This window comes from Taurulus bubalis (assembly GCF_910589615.1).
Source record: "Taurulus bubalis genome assembly, chromosome: 2".
NCBI classification, from domain to species: Eukaryota; Metazoa; Chordata; class Actinopteri; order Perciformes; family Cottidae; genus Taurulus; species Taurulus bubalis.
Window position 1 is genome coordinate 18,465,059 of NC_136590.1, and position 12,279 is coordinate 18,477,337.

Genomic DNA, 12,279 nt, shown 5'->3' on the forward strand with positions numbered 1-12,279 from the left:
GCATTAACTTGATATTTTTCGATGCTTAAGTGACTCTAGCCCGACCAGCGGAGGCACCGTTATGCTGCATTCACAAACAGGAAGTGTTGCGAATATTCGCTACGCTTTGGATGTGAACGCACCATTAGACTTTGCCATGATTATGGACTTAAATTCATCAGTTGTAGTCATGATCATTTCCTGCTCCTCCACGGAGAGAAGAGAGAGACGCTCTTTCTCAGAGTTTATTTAAAATTGTAGCGTTTGAAGATCATCAAATCTGTGTTCGACTCCTCCCCCTTTTGAAGAGGAGCGTGCACTCGCATTTATCCAGATGACTAACGTCTGGTTAGAATGAAGGAGACTGTTTGAGGGCGGGTCAACCTTTGAAGAGCCGGGAAAGCCTGATGTCAATCATCTTGCTAATTTAAACTGGATAATAGGACATTTGATCGACTTTGTTGAACCACGTACGAAGAATACCCCCCTGGTCGAGTAACAGGGAAAACACTGACACTGAAACGTTCGTTTACCACCATTTTGGTTGTTCCAGGTTCAAGCCCGCTTTCAACAAACTGAAACATGCCTTCTAAATTCTGTGCGCTAGGATGTGACAATAAAAAAACATAGACTTCTATAAATATCCTGAAGAAAGAAAGAAGAAAAAAAAGACGTTAGAAATGGTTTGCAGCAATTAAAGAGGGTGGTGTTTATTTTGTCTCAAAATCGGGAGAGTAAATGAGGGCAGGTGAGGATGATCAGGAAGGCGGGGGTGAACGGGGAAAGGGTGAATTTTAAGTTGCGAAGTTCCAAGGTACTCAGCAAAATAAGATGCTGACTCAACGGAATTTGCAGGATTATACACACATTCCCTACTATACCCAGAAGACCTCTTCACAACACCCCATTGCATAATGCACCAGTGAGTTCAGCGTAGACATTTTGACTTATTTTTTAACTAACGAGCCTGACCTTTCCACATCTGCACTCCAGCGTTGTTCCACAATCTGGATATCAAGCACCTTGTAAATAATGTATCAAACACCTCATCTTACTTCCATCTGTGGCCGTTGCCGCCGTACACACAGACCCACACTCAGAGAGTGTGTGTTGCCTGATCAAACAGCAGATGTTGTTTTCTGCTCGCCAAACCCGGAAAAGGGCAGACGTGATGTCATTTACTGCTGTCGAAACCGTTACCACGACGCCTGGCGTTCCGACTCGGTGGATCGGTGCCACTTTTGCCGAGAATTTCTAAAAGAGACACTTAACTTATTGTAATGGTGAAGCTATGAATTATGTCCCCACTATACCTCGCTCCCTCCCTCCCTGACGAGTACGAACTCGCTGAATGTATCACCTCTTGCATAAGACTTCTCAAGCTGAAAGTGCCTGAAAATAGAGCCTGCATGGCCTTCGCCGCACAAAGCCATCTGTGCTTCTTCACAGGATACATTCTGCACACAGATATTCTTTCCTCCTCCCTCGTCTCATTCACGCAGACAGAGATGACATTCCTTTATTTTTCTTCACAGGAAGAAACAAACATCTTAACTGTATCAGTATGTTGTGTTTGACGTATTACAACATTTCTGTATCACCAGTACAGTTAAGATGTGTGGATGTGGTCAGAAATGTTCTGAACACATCCATATCAGTCATTATTTTGAAAACCGGATGTTGTGCCCCGTGGCTCTTTCTGCCTGTTTGAATATGTTTCACGTCCGATTCTGCAGCTGATTTGAACATGGAGAACCGAGTGTCTGCTGAGTTGACTGCAGTAGTATACTGCACTAAATGGAGTTTATCACACACTTTGGGCTGCATTGCCAAAAATACCCGACTCAGAGATGACCGGACCCGCGCAACGGAGGCTGTTACTAGCCTAATGGCGGCGGCCAAGCGGTCTTCAGACCGGACACCGGTGCGACCGGACCGGCCTCACACCGGCGGCCAAGCGGTCTTCAGATGGCTTTCTTTTTTATTTTTCGCAGATTAAAAAAAATAAAATATGCTTAAATTCAGCGGGAAAGCAACATATACGTGTTTAATTAACGTGTTTGTATACGTCAAACACAAACGTAATCAGGGAGGAGATACAAACGTAATTGGGAATGCGTATTATTTCTGGTGGAACGTAATTTTTAGGAGACAGGGTTGATCTGCGTTGCATTAAGATTCATACTGATCGGATTCTTATTGTCCGTATAAGAATCCGCCTGACAAGTGCAGAGCCAAGCAACAACAAAGGAAGTACTAGTTCCTGTGGTGTACCTGCTCATCACGTCCTGTTGCATCTGATTCAATCATTTATCTGGGAAGAGGAGCGTGTGTGTGTGCGTGTGTCTGTGTGTCTGGATGTGTGTATGTGTGCGTGTTTTAAGTAGGAGGGAGGATGTGACATGCAACTGAAAGCAGACATTACACCTTCAGTCCCACATGAACCAAACTAATGACCGTTATATTTATGGCTCCAGTGCTGCTCTGTCCATGAGCTTTAACTCAAACTGTGATTGATGCACAGACAGACAGACAGACAGAAAGACACACAGACAGACAGCCAGACACACACACACAGCCTATTTTTTTTTCAGTATGGTACAGTATCCTGGTCCGTCCCGGAGATCAGTCACCCCGAGGATGGATAGAGTCTGAGGACACCACACGCTGTCTGGGAGAGAGTATTGGCTCGTGATCGCTAGCTCAGAACATCCTCATCGATTGAGGTAGACAAGAGGCATGAGAGCCAACTGAAATAAAAAGAAAAAAAGGAAAAGGACAGAATAATAAGGGGAAGGGGGGCATACTATAGCTGTCTGTGTGGAAATATTAAAAACAACATGCAATTCGTCTTCTTCTCTCTATATACCTATAACGGGTCTTTTGGACGTGAGAGACTAAGCCTCGAGCGCTCGGTTTCCGCGAGCTCTGGCGGCGCGCGTGCACGAAGGACTGATCCATCATCAACCTGTCGTGATCACTGGGGGACAGATGAATAGGTAGATGTTTATTATTTTGATTTCTTTGGAATCATGAACGCTGAACATCTGCGCGTAAAAGTGACTCTTGCTGCCGCCGCTGTGATTCGGTTCTTACCAAACTTATTTGTTTTTCTCTTCTTTTTCATAATCACATGGAGAGGGGAGGGGTGTGTGTGGGACACACACGCGCGCACACACACACACACACACACACACACACACACACACACACACTCATATGTCTTCTTCCATTTAATAAACGGAGAGGAGATCAGGTGCACGGTTGCGCCCAAGAGACGGCTTTTGTTGATATAAGATCTTCAGAGTGAGTGTCCTCCGCTGGTGACGTCAGGCGCAAAGAGCAGCAGGGGAGACGGGAAAAAAAGCTAGAGGACGCAACCTGTGCCGCCGGCGCGCATCTTTTTACCACCAAACTTCTCCGGCACTGTCCGGGAGCACGGAGCACAGCAGCATCAGCAACAAACTACACAACAAAAAACACACACACACACACACACACACACACACACACACACACACGTACACACACACGTACACAGGAAAAGGAGACCACCGGAGCGATGAACAACAAGTCCGTCAGTTTGAACGCGAATCCGCCGCCGCCGGGGACCGTGGACCAGGAGCTCGTTATCACCGCCACCTTCGGGACGCTCCTCTCCGTCGTCTACATTATCGGGGTGTCGGGCAACGTGTACACGCTCGTGGTGATGTGCCACTCCATCCGCTTCGCCACCTCCATGTACATCTCAATCATCAACCTGGCTCTGGCGGACCTGCTCTACCTCTCCACCATTCCGTTCGTGGTGTCAACCTACTTCCTGAAGGACTGGTACTTCGGGGACGTGGGCTGCCGCATCCTGCTCAGCCTGGACCTGCTCACCATGCACGCGAGCATCTTCACGCTCACTGTCATGTGCACGGAGCGCTACCTGGCCGTAACCAAGCCGCTGGACACGGTGCGGCGCTCCAAGAGCTACCGCAAAGCCCTGGCGTGGGGGGTCTGGCTGCTGTCCCTGGTGCTCACGGTGCCCATGATGGTGATGGTGGCCCAGACCACCAAGAGCACGCCGGACGGGGGGGTGAAGAGGATGTGCGCGCCGGCCTGGGCGCCCCTAGTTTACAAAGTGTACCTAACGGTCCTGTTTGGGACCAGCATCATGGCGCCGGGGCTCGTGATCGGATACCTGTACGTGAAGCTGGCGCGCACCTACTTGGAGTCCCAGCGCAACTCCGAGATCAGCCGGGGCGGGAAGCGGTCCCCCAAGCAGAAGGTCCTGATTATGATCTTCACCATCGTGCTGGTGTTCTGGGCCTGCTTCCTGCCCTTCTGGATCTGGCAGCTGCTGTCCCTGTACCGCACCGAGCCTCTGAACCTGGCCTCGCGCACGCACACGTGCATCAACTACCTAGTGGCGAGCCTGACGTACAGCAACAGCTGCATCAACCCGTTCCTGTATACGCTGCTCACCAAGAACTACCGCGAGTATCTGAAGAACCGGCACCGGAGCTTCTACCGGTACACGTCGTCCTTCAAGCAGCGGCCGCCGAGCCTCTACTCGTGGGGGAAGTCCGCGTCCTCCAGCAACCAGTTCGACTTCAACTCCGAGACGCTGGCGATGGGGACCCTGAAGTGACGTGTGAAGTCCGTGGGAGAGAGGAGACACTTTTGGAGGCGCAATAGGTGAGTGTGGCTGCTTGATTCCATTGATATATATATATAAAGGCATATCTATATATCTTTATATATATATAGATATAGATATATATATATATATATATATATATATATATATATAGATAGATAGATAGATAGATTGATAGATATAAAGGCATATATAAACTAAAGGCATATATATATATAAAGGCAAACCTGTCTCCGTCATGGTTTTTATTTTTCAAGTAAGTTAGTCAGTTACAATCTCAGGGCTCTCAAGTTTTGAAGGAAGCTCCCCCCCCTCCCCGGCCACGCCCCCGCCCCTGCCGTATGCCCACAGACCAGCCCCCCTCCCCCATATTATTATTAGTGTTTTGTTGTTGTTAATAATAATTGCTCAGACTTTCAGAAAGGATTTGACACATGGCACTGACAATTCAACCAATTACAAAGTATTTATTATTTAGAGAGAGAGAGAGAGAGAGAGAGAGAGAGAGAGAGAGAGAGAGAGAGAGAATTATGATTTGTGTTGTTGATTGTAGGTGTTTGTTGCCTTTTTGGATTCTTTTATCATTGTTGGTGTTGGTTCCCATTTGAAGCAGTTTGGCTCAAGCCCTGCCATTTTCAGGGTCATAATCGATAACTCCTCACTTACTTGGTCCTGCTCCTTTGGGTCATGAAAAGGAAGGAGTCCCTGAAATCTTAAAGAGCACATGTGTACAAGACTGATTAAAATACAGTGAGTGAGAAACAGATTTGTTTTGTGATCATGACCATTAAACTTAACAATATATAATCAGTATGTGAAAACCCTTGCCTGTCTACAAAGTATAAGGCGTCTTCAACCCCACACTCAGCTCTCAGCTGCACATCAACAAATCTGGCATGCTTCAGGAGAGCATCTTTCAGTGGGAGCTTTGCCATGGCATACTCCACAGCTCCGACCAAAAAGGCCAGTGCTGCCTGCTGAAATTGTTGTGCCTGGTTTGAAGGAACATCTCCAGCCTCAAGGAACCTGTTTACTGTCCCTCTGGTGGTGAAACCCACATTGAGTTTTTCTCCTAATCAATAAGACATAAAGTAAGCTAGTCAAATACAGGAATCTAAGATCGTATAGGATAACTTAGAGTTATACAAGTTTCAAGTGTATTGTCATATACTCATAAATAACATTGAACAGTCATGAAATGTGTTGTGCTCGAAGTAATCTCAACTTTACAGAATACAATTTAAACAGAAAGTAGATAAATAGTAGAGGTGAAATAATAATAAAAAAGGATTTATTTAAGTTGAAGGATTCATTCAACTCTAGGATTCATTCAAGTCTAGGACGTCTCCTCGAAGTGCCGCTGGTGCCATGAACCTCGAACACAGCTTCCTGATGAATTTTGTCATCTGCAAAATGTAATGTCAAAAAAGATTCAAATGCATTATACAATGCAATTGCTACTCAGTTCAATGACTATGAGTAGACTTAAATAGATAATTAAGTTATTTTATCTCTCTGTACAAGTAATGTATCAAGGAACACATGTAATGCACAGAATCAATAAATATGTCAGCTGTTTTTAAATTAGATAGCTTTGGATAATTTAATTGTCTTTCTTGACAAAGTAGCACAACCTATATTTCACAGGGGTGTTGCACTTAAGAAAGGAGACATCAAAATAGCCCAACCCTCCCATTTACCTCTTCATGCAGCTGGACAATGGAGGACTTCTCTCTCTGGAGAAGGAGGTTGAGTGTCGTGAACACAGGGAAAGTGGCCTGAGGGAACAGGAGGTAGACTTCTGTCAGGGGATTTGAAAACGCCTCCACCAGCCTACTGAACCTTGGTTGTTTCTCGTCTGCAAGACAGGTGGTTAGTATTGGATGTCTCCTACAACTATCTCGAACTAGAGCTAATATAATGTGTAGCTTACTCAAAGATTTAAAATAGCTGGTGAGTGGGCCATACTGCCGCAGGATTCGGGTGATGCACATTTCCAAGCTGAGCCACCTCACCGAAATGTGCAGCAGCATTTCCATGTAGTCACTCCCATGGAGTTCACAAAATTCTGGTAAAATATGTAAGGAAAAACTAAGTTAACCCAGTTGTTCCTCAGTTTGGGTGCATAACACTGGAGCTAATTGAATTACAAACCTCTCAAGTAACCTTTACGGTTTGTGCTGCCCTTAAACCAGTATCCAACATCAACCACAAGGTCCTCAGCGTCAAATCCAGATATCTGCAGAACATAACATGAGCACAAAGATATATTAATTTTGTCATTATACAGCAAATTATTTACTTCACCTTCACTGAACATATTTAAGGAAAGCAAACATGTTGAAACTTACTTCTAAAAACCTCTTCCCTGCGTGTTTAGCAGTGTTGTGAAGTATATGGCAGGGGCATCCATGAATGTAAATGCTGGGGTTTTCCTTAAGCATTTTTGCAGCAATTGAATTTCTGGCTCCAATATTAACTGGGGCATTGTCAACTGACAGGCCAACACAATTTGTCCATGGTATCTTGTGTTCTATCAGGACGTCGTTGATTTTTTTATAGATGACATCAGCTGTGCCACAGCTTCTTCCACTTGTGGTGCACATGTCGAGAAATCTGTGCACAACTTTGGTGGTATCATCAAATACCCTTACAGTTAAGGGGTTCATCTTCTCTAGTCCTGTAACAATAGTATGGAACATAACTAACTCTGCATGCATGTGAAAGTTCAGTGTGTGTGACATGAACATCACATGAGGTAATGGAAACAGTCAATTTAGCTGTCAAAGGTATACCTGTGTCATTTGAGCCATCCGTAACTAGTGTAAAGGGATTTTCCCTCATCTTCATCACCAGCTGGTTCCTAAAATGTGGTGCAACTGCATGATTAACTAGAACATTTCACAAGAAATTTTGAAAGTGTGGCTACTACTGCCGTAAGATGTCGCAATATATATACATTACCGGTAGTGAGATGTGTTATTGAGGTTATTGAGGTACATTATATATATATGCCAACATAAGCTATGAGGGCTTGATGGTGTAAATATGAATAGGACAGCACTTTTCTGCAACATATCACGTGATTACATAAACAAATAGTGTGTACAATTGTGTATTTATTTTCTATTTAATGCAATAATCCTCATTTGAGCTTTATGTTAAGATACACTTAAATCATGGGGCTTTTATGTTGAAAGGGAAGACAGAAAGACAGACAGGTAGACAGACAGTTCCTCCTGCGTGTGTGTGCCGGCGTGTCGCCGGTTGCCATGGTGGCAGCTTGATTGATTGGCTAACTTGAAGCAGGTGTGACACTTTCACAGAGCGGGAGACTGTACTGTGGATTTAATGAGAAAACAACCTTTTAAACTATTGTATTTGACAGACAACCGTAAATCCCATCACGAAAATAACGAAATCATGAGAAGCACAAGACTTCTGAGAACGTTTCCGTCTACTTAAATATTTGTAAGGATTTATAAATGAGAGCGTAACTTCAGTTTGTAAAGTGCTCACGTTTCCGTCATGAGAGAAAATTGTGGTCCGATTTAACATGGAGGTTGATGGAGCAGTTGGCCGGACTTCATATTGCTTTCAGGCTTGCTGACAAAACAGTATAAATTTGTTGAATTCCACGACGCATGTGTACCACAAGCACAATATTTCCAACGTTTTCATATATAAATTATGCCTCAAAAGTCAATATTGTGGAGTGAATGGCAAAATACAAATACAAAAAGGGTGGTTAGGACACAGCTCCTCCTGCTCTGGCGATGACATCACCACTCTAACCTGCCCCATACACACCCACTGTAAACTCTGAAATGGTTCCCACATTTTCCTAAACTTGAACAATAATTACATGAAAACTGTGCTAGCTATCAAAAAATGCCCAATTGGGCAAATAAACTCCAGACTTTTGTCAACGTTTTAAACTTTAAATCATTTCTCTACGATAAATTATGGCGAGTCACTGTGGGCACACATGTTTTTTTGCTCTCTCCAGTCAAGTGAATGGGACAATTTCTCGCCGTTTTTCGCACTTTTCGGGAAAATGGCCGGTCGAATCTCTTAGAAAAGTCATAGCACATGATTCCCGATCAGGCCACACGTTTTGATGTATTTGGACCGCATGTGCTGGCAACGCTGCGGGAGGAAATACGCGCCAAAGTTTTTGGCGGACTATGATTATTATTATTAAGCCCGAGCAATAACATGAAGTGCGCTTGCTGCATGGGTCTATGACCAATGTTCCCTCTAATTTTTTTCAGCACTGAGCAACATTTTTTTTTTTCTGAGCGCACATTTCAGCACTGTGAGCAATTCGCAACCACGCGACCTGCCGAAAATGACCACAAGCCTGTGTTGGCCATAGGGGATTCAAAGAGATGACAGCAAATGCATCAATATGTATACAAGGTTGATATTTATTCAACATCCTTTATAATGGTTGGACTTTGGGAACATTTTAATGATGATGTTTTACCAGTCAGTTTAGTTGAACTAAAAGGATCTTTGTTGAACTTCAATATGAGGTTATGACAGGTTCACTGGTTATGACTGATAATGATATAAAAAAATAAAAGTATCAAAGGTGTCTAGTCATTTCTCAGCAGGTACAACATTTAAGTGGAACTTCATTGAGAGAAAAATGCTAATGCAGTGTTTAACAATAATTATAAGCCTATTAAATTGACATGGTGTCATTTTTCCTAAAGGTAGCCTATATAAACAATTTGATAACTTCATATTCTTCATATTTAAATATGTCTGAAAGTAAAAAAAATTACAAAATTTAATTATAAAATAGCTATAACTTTGTGATTCTGTTTAGGCCAGCAGAGAAGGCTTAGCAGGCCCTGACGGCTCACCACTGCTGTTTACCAACTAAGAAAAAAAGATAGCAACTGCCCAGTGCCCCACAGGGTGTCTGTGTGGTAATTATGTTGTTTCTTGGGGCCCGTGTCATAGAGGGATCATGTCAAAAACAAATTGTATTGCCTTTAATTTGCTGTTAATGTTATGCCTAAACGGACAATGGCCTTAATAAAATGTGTGTGTAATCAAATTATCACCAGCTAATTGATGTACAGCAGACACGTTCAGTTGGGGCCCGTAAATCTGGGCTAGACTGCCCTTTGTGTGATGTGCAGATATCTTACTTTAACCCATTCCTAACCAATACGCCTACGCTGGAGTAATGTGTGGTAATTTGATTAAACACAACTTTATTAGGAATACGCATAAAGGGACTCCTGCAGGCCTGTAGGTGGAGGCTCAGAACATGAAACGCAGCATCAGCAGTTTGAGCTAGGGACATTCGCTGCACGTCGTTCCTCTGTCTAACCTTCCTCTCATTTTCCTGTACTCGCTTCTCTGTAACATCTCTAACAAAGGCATAAAATGCACCCAAAATAGTTTGAATGCCGTATCGAGAACCTCTGAGCCTTAATATAGCAGCAAACAGCTTTTGGCATATGTGAAGATTTAGTGGAGAATTGTCTACCTGTTGAGAGCAGGGTGGAGGCAAAATATATATATATATATATGAATAAAAACAAACAAAGAAAGCATCATTAAAAACATAACACAAACTAAAATAACTAATGTCTTGAAACTAATGTTTTGAGACAGGAACACAAGATGCCACATCAAATGTACAATTAATAAAACATTTTATACAAATTCAGGGGCCCCAAAGGCATCTTCTCCTCCTGGTTGGTAATGCATCCCATGAGAAGTTCACTTTGTATCTACCGCACAGCACCAATAAAGCAATCTATTTCCATAACAATCACATGCAGAGTAAAGCCAAAGAGGAGGGGTTTTGCTTTGTGACTAAATTTAGCGAAAAGGGAATTGACTTGTGCCCACATCTGGATCATAAAGACGTCCTCTGGCAGGAGACAAAAAAATGAAGAAAAGAAACTCCACCCGAATTGCCAACTGCTTTCACTGAATTTGCACGCGTCCTCTCACAGAGGCGACACACACTTCCGCTGTGGTGGCAAACTCAGAGCCAAAAACTCCCACCGCTTCCAATTGGGCTTTGTACGCCCTGTTAACTCTGAGCTGTGGCCCACTTTCCTCAATGGAGGCCGATGACACTTCCGCCATCGTATAGCATTGTGCTCAGAGGATATTTACAGTTTTGTATCCGATGACGGGATTTGCTCCCTGTCCAAAGAGACTGCAGAAGCACAGAGAAGGTGACGGCCCCTTCTGTTCAGGGTGTTCCTTTAGGCAGGTATCCTGATGATGCACCTTGTGTTTTATGGAGAGGTCATAACTCTTTATTTGCTTTAAAAGCTCTTTCACTTTTATCTGACTTATTAAAGTCGTATCATCCCACACGAACATCTGCTGTAAAGCTGCTCTGTCCTTTTTTTAGATTTACCAGGCAGCGACTGGAAAACAAAGCGAGTGTGTACGGCGAGCTGGATGGGGATATTATTCACGTCTGGACAGTTCCTCAAGCAGTGAAATATGTCTTATGATCATAAATACTGTCTGGAGGATATCTTAGAGCCATGACATTTTCAAAGTAATGTCCCAGGTGGGATTGCACACGTTGGTATACTTTGACTTTGTGTGTGTGTGTGTGTGTGTGTCAAATGTCACAAACTCATGCATAAATTCATTGCCAATGCCCCTTTGTGCTTCACAAACATTGGCGCAGCACAGAGGTGGAGAAACACACACACAATCCGACAACTCTTTGCAGCGATTTCTCAATGAATATTTCGGATAAGATCTGCTCGGTGTGGGATTTATCAGCTTATGGCTGCCTATATTCAAGATTCATGAGAAATCTTGGAGGAATTTGTTGAATTTTCTTCTGAGCCTGCAAAAGCGGTTTATCTCTGACCTGGAGAGTTTATCTGCAGTGTGACACCTTAATCCTCAAAGGCAGATTCAACCGTTCTTAACCTTTTAGCCCCGCGGCACCCATTATCGGACAGGAAAAGAGAAAAATAAGTCAAGTGACGGTTCCTAAAGGATCTCCAGAACCACAACGTTCAAGGACACTTCTTTGTAACTCTACAAGCTTGTAGGAGTCTAATAACGCAGTAATATAGAACCTTGTGTGTAGTATATTAGTACCTGAAAAATCCAAATGCGGCCAGACTGTTTTTCTTTCCTATTTCCTTCGACATTTTTTACTCTGCAGGCTTCCGTGGTCGGGGGAGGTTTCTTAGAACGCGCCACGCGTCGTAAGCGGAAAATTATGCGAATTATGTGATTTTTATCAATATCACTATCTTTACAAAGAGGGGTCTTACAACTCTGTAGGTTGTTGTTTAGGCCTTGAAGCATGCATTTGGAAAAACCTGGGGGCGGCTCGAGAAGGCATTTTGGGGAATCGTGATCATATCATGCTGGATGTTCATAGTTATGATCAACATATGTTATAAACGTGATATCATTTGAAAATATAATTATTTTTCACAAATAAATTCTGAAAAAAATGATATAAAATAACACAAGTATTAGAACTCATTTGGGGTTCATACGACTACTTGAACAGACCTCACTAAGGCCTCTAGAAGGGCTTCTCCCCCCATGGGGGGGTGGTGGGGGGACACAGGGATATACAGTAGCCTGAAAAGAAGTATTTAGCACTTTAGCATCATTACAAACACAATTATTAT

The 12,279-nt window shown here is 43.4% G+C and overlaps 1 protein-coding gene across 1 annotated transcript; it reads left to right on the forward strand.

Moving 5' to 3' along the window:
• Positions 1–3,541: 3,541 nt before the first annotated feature.
• Positions 3,542–4,615, forward strand: LOC306754114 (urotensin-2 receptor; the record flags this gene model as incomplete). Its single annotated transcript, XM_079238026.1, has 1 exon — positions 3,542–4,615. One exon carries the CDS (start codon positions 3,542–3,544, stop codon positions 4,613–4,615), a length of 1,074 nt encoding a protein of 357 aa, XP_079094152.1.
• Positions 4,616–12,279: the final 7,664 nt, after the last annotated feature.